This window comes from Protopterus annectens, chromosome 2.part0, assembly GCF_019279795.1.
Source record: "Protopterus annectens isolate FY-2018-M chromosome 2.part0, PAN1.0, whole genome shotgun sequence".
Classification (NCBI taxonomy): domain Eukaryota; kingdom Metazoa; phylum Chordata; order Ceratodontiformes; family Protopteridae; genus Protopterus; species Protopterus annectens.
In genome coordinates, this window is record NC_056728.1 from 1,939,646,581 (window position 1) to 1,939,668,487 (window position 21,907).

General features: G+C 40.5%; 1 protein-coding gene across 1 annotated transcript in view; it reads left to right on the forward strand.

Moving 5' to 3' along the window:
* Positions 1 to 21,907, forward strand: part of LOC122792903 (CUB and sushi domain-containing protein 1-like) — a 4,548,980-nt gene that overhangs the window by 2,577,015 nt on the left and 1,950,058 nt on the right. Inside the window, exons 36-37 of the mRNA XM_044060461.1 lie at positions 10,051 to 10,239; positions 11,005 to 11,151. Of these exons, the coding sequence (XP_043916396.1) occupies positions 10,051 to 10,239; positions 11,005 to 11,151 (336 nt within the window). The remainder of the gene's footprint in view (positions 1 to 10,050; positions 10,240 to 11,004; positions 11,152 to 21,907) is intronic.

Here is a 21,907-nt window from a genome sequence, read left to right on the forward strand (position 1 = left end):
CCTTAGAGCGGTCCAGAAATATGGCGGATACAAACATGTTATTATTTCTGTGTTGGTTAAGTAGGTTCATGAAAGATAGAAGGGCAGACGATGTGCTGTGGTGTGGACGAAAGCCATGTTGTGTAGAGAAGATCTTGTTTGAGCTGAGGAAATGCATCACCTGTGAATGTATGCATTTTTCAAGTATTTTTGATAAGGGAGACAGAATCACTATGGGGTGGTAGTTAGAGAACTCATAGGAATTTCCACCTTTGTGGAGTGGAATAATGTAAGAGACTTTCCAGAGTTGAGGGATATGGGATTCCTGAATGGAGCGGTTGATTAAGATAGAGACAGGGTAGGACAGAGAGTCAGCAGACATTTTCAGGAAATGAGCAGGTATGCCATCGGCTGCAAGAGACGTGGGTTTTAGTTTTAAGAGGTATTTTTTATTGTGCAGGTTGAGACAGGTGAGAAGGAAAAGGAAGTTATGTTGGTAGGTTTTGGTATACATGGGAAGGTATTTTTTGAAAGTTGGGTTGATAGTGATATAATGGAGTCAGTAAAGTGGTGATTAAAATGGTAAGGCTATTTCACTATTTGATTTTGTAGTGGTGGAGGAGGGTGCTGGTGTGGAGGTTTTGCCTGGATTTAATAGGGAGTTTATAGCATGCCAACATTTTTGGGGGTTATTGCAGTGTTTGTTTTGCATATCTAATAAGAATTTTGTTTATCATGCTTTGTTTGTATTTTTACTTGGTTTCTATGGTATTGATAGTTTTGTTAAGTTAGGGGAGTGTTATCTTTTTTCCAAGCTTTCCATGCCTTGTCTCTGGTTTTCATTAGGTCTCTAGTGGACTTGGTGAGCCATGGGGCATGGTTTTGCTTGGTTCTTATTTTCCTTACTGGAGCAATAGAATTGAGAATGTTAATCAGAATATTGTTAAAATAGTCAACTGCATGGTCAAGATCAAGGCTACAAAGTGGTTCCCAATTACATTTTTTTAACAAAGTGTTGAGTTCTAATGGGTTGACATTACGATCATTTCGGACTTGTCTGTAGACTGTAGGTTTTGGAGTATTAGTCCTTTTCCTTAGTAGAAAGGTAGGAAGATGATTGCTAAGTCCATCTGTTAGATTACCTACTTGATAATTATTTGCAGGGTAGTTAACTAATGTCCAATCCAGTACTGATTCTTTATGGGATTTTTTTGTCAACCCAAGTAGGTTCTTGAATGAGTTGGGTGAAGCCATACAAGTTTATGTGGTTAGTATTTTTTTTTTTTGAGTTACAGGATTGCCAGTTCATGTTTAGATCTCCTAGTATAATAGTCTCCTGTGGGAGATTATCTTTAGAACATTGTAGAATATCCTCAATTGTTTGAGAGTTGTTGCCTGGAGGGATATATGCGCATAAAATAATGATACTCTTTTTGTTATTTATGAGTAACACAGAACCAGTGGTCTCAGCATTGTTAAATTTTGGTAGTGGGGTTAAAAGAGGTTGGAGAGAGATATAATTTTTGTAAACAATTGCAATGCCCCTGCCTTTTTTTCTTGTTCTATCTAGACGTATGATATTATAACCCGGAGGGAGGATCTCTTCATTTTGTGTGTTAGGTTTCAGCCAGTTTTCTGTTATAGTGAGAATGTCGGGGGGGGGGGGTAGTGGGTTATGAGTGTATGTAAGTGAGGAAGTTTGTTAGATATACTATGAGATTAGATGATTAAACTAAAGTTTCACCCCACCTTCTTATTACCCACTAGATTGTGGGAGTTAACTTATCTAGGTGAAAAGTTTCCCTGTCTAAATTGGTAACTTTATAACTTTTTAACTTTTCAACTCTCTTATTTTTTTACATTTTTACTTTTTATCTTTTATTTTTTATTTTTTATTTTTACAAACAGAACCTTGCACCTATGGATGTAGTTAACATGTGTGTTTTTCAACACATCTATTCTGTCCTAACAGTTTTATGCACTTTAAGTATATTTTTTATCATTGTACTGTATTTGGTTATAAAATAGTGCTTAACAGCTTAGTATACAAGACAATTAATTCTTATGGAATATTTAATTGGTTTTTAACCCAGTTTGGTCTCACACAAATTAGGTAATTTAATGAAAAAAGTTCAATAAATTATTGAAAAAGTATTGCATCAAAATGTATATAAAATTTAATATACATTTTTCATACAACAACAATTTTTAATAATTTTCAACAATTTTTAGTCCTGTTTTTGATTATAAATTTGGTATTGGCATTTTTTATGATTGGTTGCATTCCTAACTATTTAGGACATAAAGTAGCAGTTTTATGCATACAGAAAAAATGTTTAATATATTCAAAGGACTCGATGAAAGCTTAAATCTACTACCTCCAGTCATCTTGTATCTTTAAAAGATAATGCATGTTTAATTGATTTAATTATTGATTAATTACCAACAGAATTGTATAAATAACCAAGGCACCAGAGGTTTATTTATCTGAAGAAGTCTGCTGTGGGCAGACGAAAGCGTTTATTTCAATTTTGGAATTTTGCATTAAAGGTATTTTGGTCTGTTGAGTACGGAACTCTTTTCTTTATTTTTAGATATACTATGAGAGTTAAGGTTTATGATGAGGAGATCAGCAGGGTGTTTGTTTGGGGGTATAATGTTGTTTGGACCTGGGTTTGGATGGATGTCACCAGAGGTAAGGAGGTATTTCTTAAAAAAAAGTTGAAGCTTGATAGTTGAATGTCTATGTGGAGTTTGCATGATGTTTTTCTATTGTTAGATAGTGGGATGTGCTTGGCTTGTAAAAATAGTATAGTGTTGTTGCTAAATAATGATGGGGTGATAAGAAAGGTTGTGTGTGTAGGGGTAAGTGTAGTATGATAGGTGCTATGTGGCAGGAGTGTGTATGTGTGCAAGGATGTAATATAGGTTAGGGTTGAGAGGGCCAATAGGAGAGATGAAAGTAAGGTTAGCATGGTTTGTTTTTGTTTGTAAGTGGATGCAAGTGGTGTTATTGTCTAGTAGAGAAATTCTAGGGGTGTGTTATGGGACATTGTTGTTGACTGGTTGTGGGGAGTGGTCAAGTGACTTAAAGTTAGAATAAATCTAGACGTAGTGGGGACGGGTGGGAAATGGGGGCAGGGTAGGGGAGCGAACGGATTGGGGCCCAGCCACTACAAGACTTACAGAGAGATATCCTACAGAGGCAATCAGTGAGTTCTAACCTGGGGGGAGCAGGTAAAAACAGGCCAGGGGTGGGGTAAGTTCTTAATGACTGCTTCCCTTTAGCTAATTCAAAAAAGCTTACAAACAAAATTTTGCCAATGAGGGGGATTACTCCACCACTACTAGTGCTGCGAGCACCTGTGTAGACCACTTTGCTACTAGATATTCTTATAGGTTCATAGGTTCATAGGTAGGTATTAGGCTATTGGCCCTAGGGCCTATATAAGCCTAGCCAAAGGTACCCTGGCTTTCGCCACCCAAGAAAATTATTTTCCTGTGCCACTGTTGAGCAGAGCCACAGAAGTGATCCATCCCTGGGGTGAATTTCCTATCTCACATCCAGTCATCAAGATTTTTCTTGAACAGTGCTAATGAGGAGCTTTGTTTGATAATGATAGGTAGTTTGTTCCAGAGTATGGGAAGTCTCTGGGACAGGAATCTATCCCTCCAGCATGTTCTGTTTATTGTGGTGATGAAGTTTAGGTCCCTAGAGCATGTAGCTCATAGGGATTGGGATTTCTTTAAGTGGAGCATGTCTAAAAGCTCTGGGTTTGATATAGCTTTGCGTGTTAGGCAGAGATTGCCTCTGAGTAGGCGATATGCAATGGAGTAAAGCTGCAGTTTTTTTGAGACGGTCTGCATAGGGCATCTCTTTGAGGCTGGTAATCCTCTTTGTGAGGTATTTCTGTGGCCTTTCCAGTTGTTGTAGATGTCTTGTGAGGTACATACCAAAAGGGTCATTGTACTCTATAATAGGTCTAATGAGTGACGAGTAGAGGGGAACAATGACCTCTTTATTCCTGGATGAGAAACCTTTTGTGATGAGGTGTGCCACATAGAAAGATTTCCTGACTACTGTGGCGATGTGATTATCAAAGGAGAGACTACTGTCCACCTGTGTCCCAAGGTCTCTTATCACACTTTCGATGTTAAGTAGACTACCACCTATGTGGTAGTTCATGGGTACTGAGTTTTTACCAAAAGGAATGACAATGCACTTTTTGGCATTGAGCTTGAGGCCATGGCTTTGACACCAGTCATCTGTCTCAGCAAGGCCCTTTTGTAGGATGTCCACATCTTTTGGAGTTTTGATTATGGCTCCTAGTTTGCAGTCATCTGCGAACTTCATTAGCCAAAGACCTTCTGTGTTGGCCTGTACTTCAGAGAAGTAGATACCAAACAGGAGAGGACCCAGGACTGAACCCTGTGGTACTCCACTTGTCACTGGTCTGAAGCTGGATTTGGAGTCTGCTACTTTCACAGTGTTGGTTCTGTCAGTGAGCCAGTTGGCAACCCATCTTGTGACATAGGGATTTATACCTAGTTTAGTGAGTTTATCTATAATTCCAGAGTGGGGGATGGTGTCAAAAGCCTTGGCGAGATCTAGATAGGCTGTGTGAACCACCTTACCCTCATCTACGGCTTTGGTGACTGCTTCAAAGAAGGCTATCAGGTTTAGGAGACATGATCTGCCTTTTAAAAACTCATACTGGGTGGGGTCCTGAGTTTGGAGATTACCAATGTCATTGTTTATAAGTTCCATGATGATACGCTCCATAGCCTTGCAGACCAGGCTCATTAGGCTAATGGGGAGGTAGTTTCTGGGGTCTGTGGTGGCTCCCACTTTGTGGAGTGGGATAACTGTCGCTGTGCGCCATTCAGTGGGCACATAGCCTGAGGTGAGGCTATGATTGAACATCGTACTTAGGTGGGGTGCCAGTTCATTCTGTAGTTCATGTAGAACACAGCCTGGGATGTCGTCAGGTCCCATGGATGCTGTGTTCTTGGCTTTGGATAGTGTGTATTTTACCTGTGCAGCCGTGATTACAGGAACTTTGCATTCTTCTGGTATAGAGATGGGCCCTTTAGGGGATGACAGAGGAGTAAAGTTAGCACTGAACCTATCTGCCAGGATGTTGGCAATATCCGTTGGTTCTGTATATTTAGTGCCATTTTGCTGTAACTCAGAGCAGATCTGAGTGTTGCCATTGAGATTCTTGACATAGCTATAGAATACTTTGTGGTTGTCTTTAGAGTCAGTTGTGATTTTGTTTTCATAACTAGCTTTGGAGGATTTTATGAGGGATTTCAGCTTCTTACTGAAGCTGACCAGGGAGTTTCTCCAATCATGGGATTTTACTCTTTTTTGCAACAGTTTCTTTCTTCTGTTGTAGAGTTTGTTTATGGCAGGGGACCACCAGATTGGCTTCCTTTTTTTGGAGGATAGCATCTTGGTTCTGTTAGGGATTGCACGATCCATGCACTCATGTAAGTGCTTATAAAGTGTATTTGTGTAGGATTCAGCAGTCATACCTCCATTGTCTGTCAGCATGGGTGTCGTGAAGTTTGCCACTTCTGTCTTAAGAAGCGTGAAGTTGGCTTTGGAGAAATTTTTTACTGTGGTTTCCCTAATGGGGGGTGGGGGACAGATGTGGATGTCTAGGGTGATTAGCTTATGGTCGGATCTGACCAACGAGGAATTGACCTCTGCTGTGGAGCACCGGTTGCCCATCTTGGTAATAACCAGGTCTAAGATATTTCTGCCCCTGTTAAGGGTGTGAATAAGTTGATCCAAGGCATTAGAATTTATGAATTCCAGAAAACGTTGAGCACAAGAGTTGGTACATGAGTAGTTTTCCCAGTTAATGGTAGGATAGTTGAAATCACCCATTATTAGGGTGTTAGGTTGTACCCTAATATTTTCCAGCATATTAAGAAATGAGGAGTGGAAATCCTGGGGCATGGTGGGGGATCTGTAGCAAGCTACAATTTGGATTGCGGTCTTGCCCAGAGTTAGTTGCACTTGGATAATCTCGGATGCATTATGCTGAGCAACTAGCCTGGAGGTGTGGATATCCTTAATGAATATGGACACGCCTCCACCTTTAGTGTTTCGGTCCAGGTTAGGTGGCCGAAAGGTGTGGTATGAATTATAATCTGGTAATGCAGGGGTACTCTCTGGAGCCTTGAACCACGTCTCTGTCACTGCACAGATGTTGATGTTCTCCATTTTAAGGAGTGCCTCAAGAGAGTGCATTTTGAGGTTTAGACTTCTAGCATTGAGTAGCAATACCCTCAGATTCTTCTTGCCTGTACCTGTTATGGTAGTGAATTTGTCATTTGAACCGTGCCTAAAAAAGGCACTATAGGGGTGGCTAGAGCCTTAGCCAGTATCCGGAATCCCAGGGGCGACAGGTGCAGGCCATCTCTGGCAAAGCATCGTGGCTTGTCGATCATGTCATCCCAGGCAGACAGATACTGTATCCCCTTAGAATGACACCAAAAGCTTAGCCAATTGTTGAAGTCAATCATTTTGTCCTTGTATTGTGGTATCATTCTGGGTGATGGCAGGATGCTACTCAGGGCTAGGGTCATACCTGCCTGGGCTACAAGATTGCACAGCTCCTCCATGTCCCTTTTCATGTAGTCCAAGGAGGTACTTCTCAGGTCATTCACACCAACATGGACAATGACAGAGTCATATTTGTACTTGTTGTGGAGTGACCTGAGTGCATGCATTATGTGGCGGATCCTGGCAACCGACAGGCAACTGACAGTAACTTTCTCCTTGTTTAGCCTGGTGAGTGGAACATCAGTGTGCCTGACTATAGAGTCACCTATGACTAGAGTGTTGGGTACGTTGTTATGCCTTATGGGCTGTGGTTAAGTGGCACATTGAGTTTGTGGGCTATGTGTCATTTGGGTTGTGTTGGGGGGTGGAGGTTGCTTGTGTTTCTGCTTTGGAGGTCCCTGTTGCTTGGGCAGGTTTTTACTGAGAGCCTCCGTGAATGTAGGTGTGTGTTTTGTGTTTCTATGTATGTGTTTTTGTGGTGTAGGTTTTGAGGGACTGTGTGCTGAGTGTGGTGTGGTGCAAGTGTTTACCTTCTCCTCTTGACTGTCTAGTCCAGTCTTGGGTGAAGAGATCTTTGCTTCCAGTTTGGCTACATAAGTGCATCTCTCACAGGTTGTAGTGTTGGGTGGTAGGAGGAGAGGGTTGTCTGTGTACATGAGGCAATTACTGCATTGCCCCAAGATGCCCAGATTCATCAGGTAGACAGGAGAAAACACCAGGGGCTGACCCTTAGACATACCTGGATAGGTGCTTATTTGTTAAGTACTAGAAACTGTTTTCCTCTAGACAGTGAGGAAAGTTGAGTGCTTTAGTAATTTTTAGCTTATTTAGTGCTTACAATAAGTTCTGAACAAGTGCTGAAACAAAAAAAACTGGCTAGTTCTAAGAAACAAAATTAAGCTAGAAGGCTTCCCTCCAACACAGAAAGGCTTGGGCCCTAGAAGCCTACAAATAGTCCTGGACACAGCAAATCTATATCCAGGCTAGACTACCCACAAGAAAGGCAGGAAACAAGCTTAGAAAAAGTTTTTTTTTTTTTTTTTTTTTTTTTTAGTGGAAAGAGAGAAAGGAGTAGCAGAAACTAAGCTGATTGGCCTTCTCAAATGTTCTCACTGTACTGGGTCGAATGAGGTAATGACACTAGACTGGGAGGAGGGTCCCAGATCAAATTTACACTAGGGGCGGGCAACTGCAAAGCCACCAACTATAAAACACTATACCAACAGGGAGGGAGGGTGGGAAACAAGTGGAAAAGCAGCAGTGAGCCTTTAAATGACAGTTTTAAACAGCTAAATGAGCTTCTAGAAAAAAGAGTTTAACTGCAACAAGTTATCAGAAACAAACAACCCAACAGATGCTTAATAAAAGTGGACAATTTCCAGTTAATACCTCACACACAGTGAAACTAGCTAGAAAAATACACAGTACACAAAGTGCTATAAATAACAAAGAAATAAAGAACAAAATAAACAAAAAACAGGATACTTAATGTTATATATTATAGCTCCGAGTTTGCTCAGTGTCCTTCCTTTGATTAGCTCAGTGTGAAATGACAGAACACTCACAACTGAACTTCTTAGGTAACAGAAAGTTGAAACCTGAGACAGCTTTTAAGAAAGAAATCTCAAAAGAACCAATGAGGTGTTTAGTCTAAGTTGTAGTCCAGATGACCTCAGTCATCCAATGACCTCAAACAATTCTCTCTCACTGAAATGCCTGATGGCTTTGGCTAAACCAAGATGTCCCTGAATATGTGCTCAGACACACAGCCTCCACAAACACTAGGCCCAAATACAAGCCTGAATATGGAAATGCTACAAATATCCCCACTACTTAGAAGCAAACTGCAGAAATGTTTCTCACAGCTGAAAAGCAGCAGTGAGCCTTTAAATGAAAGTTTTAAACAGCTAAAGGAGCCTCTAGAAAAAAGAGTTTAACTGCGACAAGTTATCAGAAACAAACAACCCAACAGATGCTTAATAAAAGTGGACAATTTCCAGTTAATATCTCAAACACAGTGAAAATAGCTAGAAAAATACACAGTGCACAAAGTGCTATAAATAAAGAAATAAAGAACAAAATAAACAAAAAACAGGATACTTAATGTAATATATTATAGCTCCGAGTTTGCTCAGTGTCCTTCCTTCGATTAGCTCAGTGTGAAATGGAAAAACACACACAACTGAACTTCTTAGGTAACAGAAAGTTGAAACCTGAGACAGCTTTTACGAAAGAAATCTCAAAAGAACCGATGAGGTGCTTAGTCTAAGCTGTAGTCCAGGTGACCTCAGTCAGCCAATGACCTCAAACAATTCTCTCTCACTGAAATGCCTGATGGCTTTGGCTAAACCAAGATGTCCCTGAATATGTGCTCAGACACACAGCCTCCACAAACACTAGGCCCATATACAAGCCTGAATATGGAAATGCTACAAATATCCCCACTACTTAGAAACAAACTGCAGAAATGTTTCTCACAGCTGAAAAGCAGCAGTGAGACTTTAAATGAAAGTTTTAAACAGCTAAAGGAGCCTCTAGAAAAAAGAGTTTAACTGCAACAAGTTATCAGAAACAAAAAAACCAACAGATGCTTAATAAAAGTGGACAATTTCCAGTTAATACCTCACACACAGTGAAACTAGCTAGAAAAATACACAGTACACAAAGTGTTATAAATAACAAAGAAATAAAGAACAAAATAAACAAAAAACAGGATACTTAATGTTATATATTATACCTCCGAGTTTGCTCAATATTCTTCTTTCGATTAGCTCAGTGTGAAATGGCTTAAATTGTAACAATGTAGAAGAAATATTAACCTTGCTGCTGTCTTTGGTATTAACAGTTTTTCTTGTTATATGGTGTTGACTGCAGGGAGGTAGGTGGCAGTATACAGGATACCCTTTATTCCCAAGCTGCTTGTGGGGTGGGTTCAGTTAGGTGGCTAGGGTAGGTATATAAAGCACCACAGATGGAGCACCACTCGCACTAGTAGTCAGGATGAGGCAGAATTAGTAAAAAATAATAATAACTGTACACGTGAAGTCTGGATGTGCTGATCAGACCCATACCTGCAGTTCAGTATTGCAAACCGGATGCAGGGTTTTTGCCTGAATCATGCTTTTGACATGTAAATCATTCTAAGGCTGAACCATTTCTGCAGAGTAGCAAGATGCTAATGCTTAGAAACTATTGAGTATGGTTACATTTCATAAATATGTGCTATATTTCATGTGAAACATTATCCCAGTGATTTGGATCGTCCTTTTTTAAATTAAGTAAGTAAAGTAATGTTATAAAACTGGAACCCTTGTTGAAAATAAGTATATAGCTGATCTTGGAAGGCATCACAGAAGAAGAATAAAATGTAGTTTGTGTAAAGTCTGGCTAGCTATGAATGCAGTTTATATAAAAATTGATAAGATATATGGCTACCTTATGAAAATGATGATCGGTATACTCCATAATAACCAAAGCATTTATTTTTCTTTCAGCTCAGTGTCCTGCAAATGAAATTCGTACAGATTCATCTGGTGTGATACTTAGCCCGGGATATCCATTTAATTATCCCAACACTCAAACTTGCTCCTGGACAATTAAAGTTGAAAAAGATTACAACATCACAATTTATGTAGAAATGTTTCAAAGTGAAAAACAATTTGATGAGCTTGAAATATTTGATGGTAAGCCTAATATCATTCAGCAAGGTTCAAATTTGTGCACTAAGTTAAAACATGCTGTTTTTTTTTTTTGGGGGGGGGCACATACAGAGAACTGTTATAGAAATATGAGCCAAGTACAATGAAAAATAAAGATTTTCTTCACTGATTACAATATGGTATTGGCCTTGAACATAAAGATATTACATTAAATCTGTTGTATCTGTCAGAGTAGAAAGAGAGTAAATGCTGGTTGGAAGATAATGTGGTGTGCAGCACTGCACTATTGTCTAATGTTGCCTTAAATGCTGCTTGTATAGCACAGGGCAATAGATTTCCCAGAACTGTAGCTATAAAATATAGTAATTCTGAATATAACATTTTTTTTTACATTGCAAACATCTTATATAGATCCTAACCCTAACCCCTCTGGGGTAATAATAACTGCATTTCTAAATAGGCAAGATTGCATGATTAAATATTGACATGAACAGAAAATGTGATAAAAAATGATGTAGTAATATATTGATGTGTTTATGTAATGAAATATTAACTTTTACTGGAAGTTTAATAAAAATGATGTTTCTATACACAAATTACTGAAATTACTGATCATTGTTATGAAGTATTAATGTGCTGAAAGTTTAATAAAATGATGACATAGCTAAAATTATTCCAGTTACTGCAAATGTTACTAGCAATAACCATAAGAAACTATAAATGAAAGTGTACATATATGTGCATCTACATGTGTATTTATTTATTTATTTTTCTATTTATTATAAAAAGGCCCAACTGGTCAAAGTCCGTTACTGACGACTTTAAGTGGCAATCACACTGTGCAACTGAATTTTACAAGCAAAGGAAGTCAACTTTATCTTCGCTGGTCAAGTGATCATGCCACAAACAAGAAGGGCTTCAAAATACTTTACTCAGGTATGACAGTTTTATTGAACTTTCATTTATCATTACTCTCCCTCTGAGATTATTGTATACATTTATTACATGCATTGAAAATAAGGCTTATATTCAGGGAGGAGTCGTTTAGTATGCAGTGTATACTTACGTGGGAATCAGCAGTGTGCATCCTAGTAGGGATTCATAGTCCCATTTTCCACTATAGTCCAGACAGCACAAATACTTATAGAAAATATATATGGATGACCAAATAAGATTATGCAAAAAAATAAGGCTAGTACACAGGGTATACTTCTGCAGGAATGGGCAGTGTGCAACCAAACAGTGGTCCATAGTCCCATGTTGCACTACAGTTCAGGCAGCAAAATTGTTGCAGAATATATACATATGAATAATGATATGCAAAATAAACAGGGTAGGGAAATTATGCCCTTTATGAAATATAAATGTATGCAAGATGAACTTAGTTGGAATTTGAAGCTGTAAGTAAGATATATTGTGCACAAATGTGTGCCTGAATATAAAAAGGTAAAGCACACAGAAAATGTCAGTTCATCAGCCTGTGAGTATTGAAAGTTCTGATGTTTAATGGATTTAAAGTAGACTGATTGGGGGATCTGCTTTATGAGCAATACAGAAGGTGTCAGTAGTATAAACCATAAATGAAACAACATTTCAGTCCTTGGGACACTCCAGTTTGGCATTTACATCTCAGATGACAAAGTCAATGTTAAAAGTCCATGACTGACCAAGTCTGCAGACAGCTGTAAAGTTGGTGCCGCCATAAACTCTGAGAGGATACCAAAATCCTCCAAAAGGGCTTTTCTCAAACAAGTAGCTAATGTCCCAACTATGGAATAAAACTAAAGGATAAGAAATGTATAGTCATATCCTTTTACAGGCATGACTTCCCTTTTAACTATCACAGTGGCGACACACCTCTGAAAGTTGATCCAGTAGTCAGAATTCTGGCAACCTATGTCAATAGTGAACTGTCCTTTGAACACCATGTATCCACTATTATAAAGAAGTTCTTCTTCATCACATAGCTTATATATCTAACAGTATGACGTCCAGGTCCTGGGATGGAAGCATTCAGTTGTACTTGCCTTTCATCACTGAATATAATGCCGCATTTGGTATGTACCTGTTCAAACACTTGTCACAAATAGTGTGACCACAATACATTCTCACTGCAAAAATCAAGGGCCTAAAAATCACAAAAGCTATGCAGACCATCTCAAAGTCTTATCCCTCTTCTCATTATCATAGAAGCTACTGAAAATTGACCACTATGTACAGAGCCTCAGCAGACCCTGTCCTGTCAGATGTATTATACATTCATAAGCTGAGTACTAGCATGGACACTCACTCAAGGGATCTCAATCTTTTTTTGCAAATAAATAGAATATGTTGGAGGGACAGGTATATATCACAGAGAATTAATCTTCTATGGAACTGTCTTCCAGTCTTCATAAAGTGAAGTACTTCTCTTACTCGATTCAAATGTAATTTGGATGACTGGATTGATTGGAAACTGCAAATGCATTCCTGGTTTAGCACCCATGTCCCTCATAGATAGGTCAACAAGCAAATGTACCAACATGTCCTTGTTCTGCTCTCCTCTAGGCTATTCATGTAGAATGTAAGGGCTAAAAACTACCATAAGAATATAAACCTAGGCTTCGTAAGCCTTTTGAGGCATGAAAGATTCAAGCCTATTTGCCCTCCTATTTCTTCACAGAAGTAACGGTACCTTTAATATTCAGCTAAATATTCTAAGCCTTTATCAGCAGGTAAAAAAGACATGCTGGTATGATAGTCGCATATCTCAATATATTCATTACCTTTGTAACCAACTTCTGTGACATGGCAAGTAGAGTAGCACCCTTCCCACCTTCAAGGTCCGCCCAGATAATTGGATGGAAAGCGTCACATTCTCTCCAGTCTATCTTTTCTTGCCTTCCTTGGGGCTAGAGGAAATTTCTGAATAGGGCTTTCCTGGATAGGCTTGTAATGGTTAGAAGAATAATTGCCTAGTACTTACCTGTGAACCTATGAAAGTAATAGCTTAGTAAGTACTATGAACCTATGCTCACTGTATTGATCTTTGATGTAGTAGCCATAGCTATATGGGTTATCTTATGCCAAATTCCAAAGATTCAGGATAACTTCCATGTGCCCAAATCATTAATCAGTCCAAGCTGAAAGAGTCACTATTTTCAGCTTGACTATGTAACAAATTATCAGTCCCACAGTTGGTTCTTCTTCCAGCCAAAAAACAAGTTAAGCAAACAGCCTTTGCCACCACAGAAGTCAATCTGCCTCAGCTGTAGGTGGGTGACTCTGCTATGGCCATATGTTATTCCTCAGACTACTCATGTTTTACCCTAGATCACTCTGGTATAGCACTTGCAGCCACTATGGACCAGGGGGTTAACCACGTCCAGAAATAACATCCTTCCAGGGATGTAGATGCTCTGCACCTATGGGATCAGACCACAGAACACACATGGGTGGCTGTGATTTCCACAGTATAACATACACTTTGGTGGGAATTATTGCTTGCTTATCTGCACATTCATCTTCAATCAGACTTCTTCTTCTTCTTCTTCTTAAAGGCTGCTCCCGTTAGGGGTGGCCACAGCAGATCAACTGTTTCCATGTCTTCCTGTCCTCTGCATCTTGCTCTGTCACACCAACCACCATCATGTCCTCTCTAACCACATCCATAAACCTTATCTTAGGCCTTCCTCTTTTCCTGTTACCTGGCAGCTTCATCCTTAGCATTGTTTTCCTAATATACTCTGCATCTCTACTCAGCACATGTCCAAACCACGTAATCTTGCCTCTCTGGCTTTGTCTCCAAATCTTCCAACCTGGGCTGACCCTCTAATATACTTATTCCTAATCCTGTCCATCCTCATCACACCCAGTGCAAATCTTAACATCTTCAACTCTGCCACGTCAAGGTCTGACTCCTGCCTTTTTGTCAATGCCACTGTCTCCAACCCATATAACATAGCTGGTCTCACTACCCTCTTGTAGACCTTCCTTTTCACTCTTACTGGTACTCGTCTGTCACAAATCACTCCTGACACTCTTCTCCACCCACTCCATCCTGCCTGTACTCTCTGCTTCACCTCTCTTACACACTCACCATTACTCTGAACTGTTGATCCCAAGTATTTAAACTCATCCACCTTCGCCACCTCTACACCCAGCATCCTCACCGTTCCTCTATCCTCCCTCTCATTCACATACATATATTCTGTCTTAGTCCTGCTGATCTTCATTCCTCTTCTCTCTAGAGCATATCTCCACCTCTCCAGGGTCTCCTCCACCTGTTCCCTACTCTCACTACAGATCGCAATGTCATCTGCAAACATCATTCATAGTCCACGGCGACTCCTGTCTGATCTTGTCTGCCAATCTGTCCATCACCATTGCAAATAAAAAGGGCTCAGAGCTGATCCTTGATGTAATCCCACCACCACCTTAAATGCATCTGTCACTCCCACTGCAGACCTCACCGCTGAAGCACTACCCTTGTACATATCCTGTTCCACTCTTACATACTTATCTGACACTCCCGAATTCCTCATACAATACCACAACTCTTCTCTAGGCACCCTGTCATATGCTTTCTCTAAATTCACAAAGACACAATGCAACTCCTTCTGACCTTCTCTGTACTTCTCCATCAACACTCTCAGAGCAAACATCGCATCTGTAGTGCTCTTTCCTGGCATGAAACCATACTGCTGATCACTAATCATCATCTCCCTTCTTAACCAAGCTTCCACTATTCTTTCCCATAACTTCATGCTGTAACTAATCAATTTAATCCCTCTATAGTTACCACAGCTCTGCACATCACCCTTATTCTTAAAAATCGGTACCAAAACACTTTTTCTCCATTCCTCAGGCATTCTCTCACTTTCCAAGATTTCTTTAAACAATCTAGTTAAAAACTCCACAGTCATTTCACCTAAACACTTCCATGCTTCCACAAGTATGTCAACTGGACCAACAGCCTTTCCGTTCTTCATCCTCTTCATAGCTATCCTTACTTCCTCCTTGCTAATCCACTGCACTTCATGATTCACCATCCGCACATCATCCAACCTTCTCTCCCTCTCATTCTCTTCATTCACCAGCCCCTCAAAGTACTCTTTCCATCTGCTCAACAAACTCTCCTCACTTGTGAGTACATTTCCCTCATTATCCTTTATCACCCTTACCTGCTGCACATCTTTACTAGCTCGGTCCCTTTGTCTAGCCAGTTGGTACAGGTCCTTTTCGCCCTCCTTAGTGTCCAACCTTTTATACAACCCTTCATATGCCTTATCCTTAGTTTGCCACCTCTCTCTTTGCAATGCACCTCATCTCCTTATACTCTTGTCTACTTTCTTCATCTCTCTGACAATCCCACTTCTCCTTCGCCAACCTCTTTCTCTGTAAGAAAATGTATGTACTTCATTCCACCACCAGGTCTCCTTGTCCTCCTTCCTCTTTCCAGATGTCACACCAAGCACCTTTCTAGCTATCTCTCTTACTAGCTCTGCTGTAGTTACCCAGCTATTTGGTAACTCTTCGCTGCCATCCAGTGCCTGTCTTAACTCTTTCCTGAACATCACCACACAATTACCCTTTTTCAATTTCCACCATTTGATCCTTGGTGCTGCCCTCACACTCATACTCCTCTTCTTGATCACCAATGTCATTCTACAAACCACCATCCTGTGCTGCTTAACTACACTTTCCCCTGCCACCACTTTACAGCCTCCAATCTCCTTCAGACTGGCCCTTCTACATAAGATATAATCCACCTGTGTGCATCTTCCTCCACTCTTGTATGTCACCCTATGCTCCTCCCTCTTGTTAAAATATATATTCATCACAGCCATGTCCATCCTTTTTGCAAAATCCACTACCACCTGACCTTCTGCATTCTTTTGCTTAACACCATACCTACCCATCACTTCCTCATCTCCTCTGTTCCCTTCACCAAAATGCCCATTGAAATCTGCTCCAATCACCAGTCTCTCACCCTTGGGTATAGTCATCACCACTTCATCCAACTCACTCCAAAATGTTTCTTTCTAATCCATCGCACACCCAACTTGTGCATATGCACTAACAACATCCATCATTACACCATCAATTTCCAGCTTCATAAACATCACTCTATCCGACACTCTTTTCACCTCCAAAACACTCTTAACATACTGTTCCTTCAGGATAATGCCTACGCCATTTCTCCTCCCATCCACACTATGATAAAACAATTTGAACCCACCTCCGATACACCTAGCCTTGCTCCCCTTCCATCTGGTCTCTTGCACACACAATATACCAACCTTCCTTCATTCCATCATATCAGCTAGCACTCTCCCTATACCAGTTATACTGCCAACATTCAAAGTTCTGACCCTCACTATCACAGTCCTAGCCTTTACCTGCCTTTGGGCATGCCTTCCCCCTCTTCTCCTCCTTCAGCCAACAGTAGTCCAATTTCCACCAACAGTACTGGTGGTGGTCGTTGTTAACCTGGGCCTCGACCGATCCGGTATGTATATCTGTACTGTTGTCCGCATGTATTATTTGGCAAAATTTTACACCAGATGCCCTTCCTGACGCAGTCCTCCCCATTTATCCAGGCTTGGGACCAGCACAAAGAAATGCACTTCAGCCAGACTACAGGTTGTTTTTAAGGTTGTGTGTGTCTGAATAACATCATCAGTTTTCTGACTTACCATTTGGATTATCCACAGTACCAAGAGTGTTCACAAATACTCATAGCTCATTGCAGGCTGCAGAGTAACCACATTTTTTCCACATTAGGCAACTTGCTTGCTTTTTCAGAGTCTTTTTCAAAGTGTCAGAAATCTCTCACTTGGTTTAGAGATCTCTTACAAAAGCTTGGATTCTAAGAGAACATTCAAAAGTCTTTTTGACTACTTCACACAAGATTGTGTTCCTGGTGTGTCAGCTAGACACTTCAGTTCAAAAAGCTTTTTTTTTTCCACATGAAAAAATAGATCTATATCTAGATCTATTTCGAAGGTATTACACTGAAACTTCAGTCACTGCAAGGGAATACTTCAGTATGTTAGGTCTCATGGCAACTATGATTCTCATGATGCCGCAGGCAAGAATTTACATGAGAAAGATACAGTGATATCTGACATCTCTTTAGTCCCAATGCCAACATCCTGTCTTTTCAAATCCCAGTGCTGGAGTTTGTCAGAAGAAAAATCACTTGGTGGAGATAGCAGATATCCCTAAATCTACATCTTAATTTTTCCCTCCTTGCTCCAAAGCAGTCAGTCACCACCAATGCCTCCGGTTTTGCTTAGGGAGCAATTTCAGGAGGGACTAAAGTGCAAGGATGTGTGGGACACAAAGGACAGACACAAGCACATGAATATAAAGGAGATGCTTGCCCTGATTAAGGCACTCAACTCTGAATCATTTTGGTTCCAGGACCAGTTCAAATTGTAACAGACAATACCACAGTTGTGTGGTACATCAAAATGCAAGGGGAAGGTAGGCCATTTAAAGACTAGCTATGTTAGCTTAGGATATAGCTTCACTGTAGTGACTTCCTTCTAGCCCAGGAAACAGTGGGTCTCCCATCTTTTGGAAGGGCCTAGGAGCAATTAACTCAAGCTACCTGTCAGATTGGATCTACTCACACAAGATCAGTGGTGTTTGACACAGTCCAACCCCAATCAACTTCAGCTGACTGCCTAGATAACAGCATTTTAATTCTCTTTCCTATTTACTGAGAATGTGCATCAGGTACTAATGGAGGCAAGAAAGCCTGTTACTAGAAAATCATATATTAGTAAATCGAAAAGTAAGATATCCAGAACACAATCAGGGCTATTGTTTTTCTGTATTTACAATATTTGTGTGAGCTACTGTCCTATGGCATTTCTTACTTCTCCATCAAGGTCTAATTAACAGCCATTTATAGGTTCATATGTTCATAGGTAGGTACTAGGCTATCTGCCCAAGGGCATTTATAAGCCTAGCCAGAGTGTGTCAGCTTTCACCGCCCCATTGATTAACTGAGCCTTTGTCAAGAAGAGCTAATGAAGTGATCCCAGGGGTGTATTTTCTGTTACCCATACACTCGTCAAGGTTTCTCTTGAAGAGTGTTAGTGAGGGGCTCTGCTTAATGTAGTTATGAATTTTGTTCCAAAGCATGGGGAGTGTCTGTGATAGGAATCTATCCCTCCAGCATGTTCTATTTATTGTTGTGGTGAGGTTTATCTCACTAGAGCAAGTGGGTCACAGTGACTTGGATTTCCCTAGGTGGAGCATGTCCATCAATTCTGAGTTGGACATGGCTTTGTAAGTCAGGCAGAGATTACCTCTGAGTAAGCGATATGCGACTGAGTACAGCTGGAGTTTTTCCAGTCGGGCTGCATAGGACATATGTTTGAGGCCAGTAATCCTCTTGTTGAGGTTCTTTTGTGGTCTTTCCAGCTGTTGGAAGTGTCTTGTGAGGTACATCCCAAATGGGGCATTGTACTCTATGATGGGTCTGATGAGTGAAGAGCAGAAAGGCACTATAACCTCTTCATTTCTAGGTGCGAACCCTTTAGTAATTAGATGGGCTACATAGAAAGATTTCCAAACTACTTTTACAATATGATTGTCAAAGGAGAGATTACTATCTAACTGTGTCCCCTGATCTCTTATTACCTCTTCTGTATTAAGGGGGCTGCCACCTATGTGGTAATTCATGGGTGTTTTGTTTTTCCCAAATGGGATGACTATGTATTTTTTGGCATTTAGCTTGAGACCATGACTTTGATACCAGTTGTCCGTCTCAGTAAGGCCCTTTTGGAGAATGTCCGTGCCAGCTGGAGAGTCAGTTATGACTCCCAGTTTGCAGTCATCAGTGAACTTGGTTAGCCATAGTTCTCCTGTGTTTGCCTGTACTTCTGAGAAGTATATGCCAAACAGTTGGGGTCCTAGGACTGAGCCTTGTGGGACACCACTTGTGACTGGTTTAGAGTCGGACCTGGAGCCCGCTATTCTTACTGTGTGAGTTCTGTCTGTAAGCCAGTTGGTAACCCATCTCGTGACATATGGGTTTATGTTCAGGCTGGTGAGTTTTTCTATAATTCCTGAGTGGGGAATGGTGTCAAAAGCCTTGGCAAGGTCAAGGTAGGCTGTGTGAACTACCTTCCCCTCATCTATGGTCTTGGTGACTGTCTCAAAGAAGACAACCAGGTTTAGTAGGCATTATCTGCCCTTAACAAAGCTGAACTGGGTCGGGTCAAGTGTTTGGAGGATCCTAATGTCTTTGTTAATGAGTTCCATGATGATGCGCTCCATAGCCTTGCAGACCAGGCTAGTCAGGCTTATGGGGCGATAGTTACCAGGGTCAGTTGTGGCCCCTCCTTTGTGGAGCAGAATAACCATTGTTGTGCACCATTCTATGGGCACGTAGCCTGTGGAGATGCTAAGGTTGAACAGTGTGTTTAGGTGGGGGGGGTTAGTTCGTTCTGTAGTCCATGCAAGACGCAGCTTGGGACAATATCTGGCCCCATAGATGCTGTGCTTTTTGCTTTTGAAAGGGCTGTCTTCACCTGTGTGTCTGTGATTTCTGGGACACTACACTTTTCCGGTATTGTTGTGGGCCTTTTTGGGGGTGAGATGGGGGTGAAATTTGCACTGAATCTATCTGCCAGGATGTTGGCAATATCAGATGGTTCAGTATATTCTGTGCTATTTTGCACTAGCTCAGAGCATATCTGCGAGTTGCCACTTAGATTCTTGACATAGCTAAAGAAGGCTTTGTGGTTATCTTTCAAATCCTTGGCTATTTTTCTTTTGAAGTTAGCCTTGAAGGATTTTATGAGGGACCTTAGTTTCTTATTGATACTGATCAGGAATTCTTTCCTTCTTGGGATTTGCTTTAACCTGTTTATGGCAGGGGTCCACCAGACTGGTTTCCTTCTCTTAGGGGAGTGAGTTTTGGTTTTGCTAGGGATGGCAAGATCCATGCATCCTTGTATGTGCTCATAGAATGCATTTGTAAAGATTCCTGCATCTTGGACACTGTTATCCTTTAGCATGGGGGCTGTGAAACTTAACACCTCTGTCTTAAGTAAGGTGAAGTTTGCTACAGAAAAGTTTTTCACTGTGATTTCCTTGGTTGGTGGTGTGGTGTGGACATCTAGAGTGATTAGTTTATGGTCTGATCTAACCAGTGACGGGTTGACCTCCGGTGTGGAACACTTGTCTCCCATGTTGGTGATGACTAGGTCCAATATGTTTTCACCTCTGGTAGGGGAGTTTACCAGCTGATCCAGGGCATTTGAGTTGATAAATTCCAGGAAGCGCTGGACCTGTGAGTTTGTACTTGAGTAGTTTTCCCAGTTAATGGTATGGTAATTGAAATCGCCCAATATCAGGGTATTTGGTAGGACCTCCATGTTTTCCAGTGTCTCCAGAAAGGGGGAGTGGTGGTCCTGGGTCATGGAGGGTGATCTGTAGCAGGCCACAATTTGCATTGCAGATTTGCCTGATGTTAGTTGCACATGGATGATCTTTGAGGTATCATGCTGCGACACTAACCTGGAGGTGTAGGTATCCTTGATGAATATGGATACACCCCCTCCTTTTGTGTTTCGGTCCATGTTCTATGACCGAAATGTGTGGTATGAGTTGTAGCCTGGTAGTGCTGGGGTGCTCTGTGGAGCCTTGAACCAGGTTTCAGTTACTGCACAGAAAGTCATTCTGAAGTACACCCCTTTTATTCTTTCCTGGTTTGACATTGCTCTTTCCACCTTTTCATTTTTTTTTAATCATGCATAGACATAATTTCATCTAGTGTTAGAGTTGTTCTTGATTATGGGCTTTAAACCCTAATGACACTAATATTTCTGCATTGCCAGACATAGCAGCCTCACAGTTAATGAGGTTTCCAGTCAGAAAGTCTGGGACCACAAGTAGCTTCAAATCTTTATTTAATGATTACCTGAAGAAATGTTTTAAGTTGGAATTATTTTCTCCATTTGTTACCTACTGAGCAATTCCAGTAGCAGGAGATCGACTAGCCATTATTTAACTGATTTAAATAAAATGAGTAAGTTCTCAGCCTAGAGATCTTCAGTTCAGTTGTACTTGGCTCACTGCATGACCAGAGTTTCTGTAAAAATAATATGTTACCCTGAATATCTGCAAGGAAAACATTTTTTTGTTGAGCATAGACTGGATAATAAAGAGACAAAAGGGTCTAAATTCTGCAGAAAGGATTTTTAAGACATCATTTAAAAGAAATAGTTTTCCTTATGAATGTGTAAGTGTAAATATCCACAGAAGTCAGTATGTGAGAAATGGAGGAGTCACTGTAGAATAAATTGAATTATACAATGACCTCCCATTAATATTCCAAAACGTGCACGCTGATTGGTAAGCATGCACGTTCTAAATGAGACTTATACTAATGGAAAAAGGTCGGACTTTTCCATTAGTATAAGTCTTTTTTTGTTGTTGTTGGACAGCCAAGGAGAACGGAAGTGTTCCATTGCTGTTGTCTCGCTATGTTAAATATGTTTAACATAGCGAGATATCTTAAAAATGCAACAGAGATCTTCCTTTCTCCATTGCTTTTTTTAAAGCTGTCTCGCTATGTTAAACTTGTTTAACATAGTGAGACAACTTTAAAAAAAGCAACAGGGAAAGGAAAGTTTCCGTTGCTATTTTTTAAAGCTATTTCGCTATGTTAAACTCTTTTAACATAGCG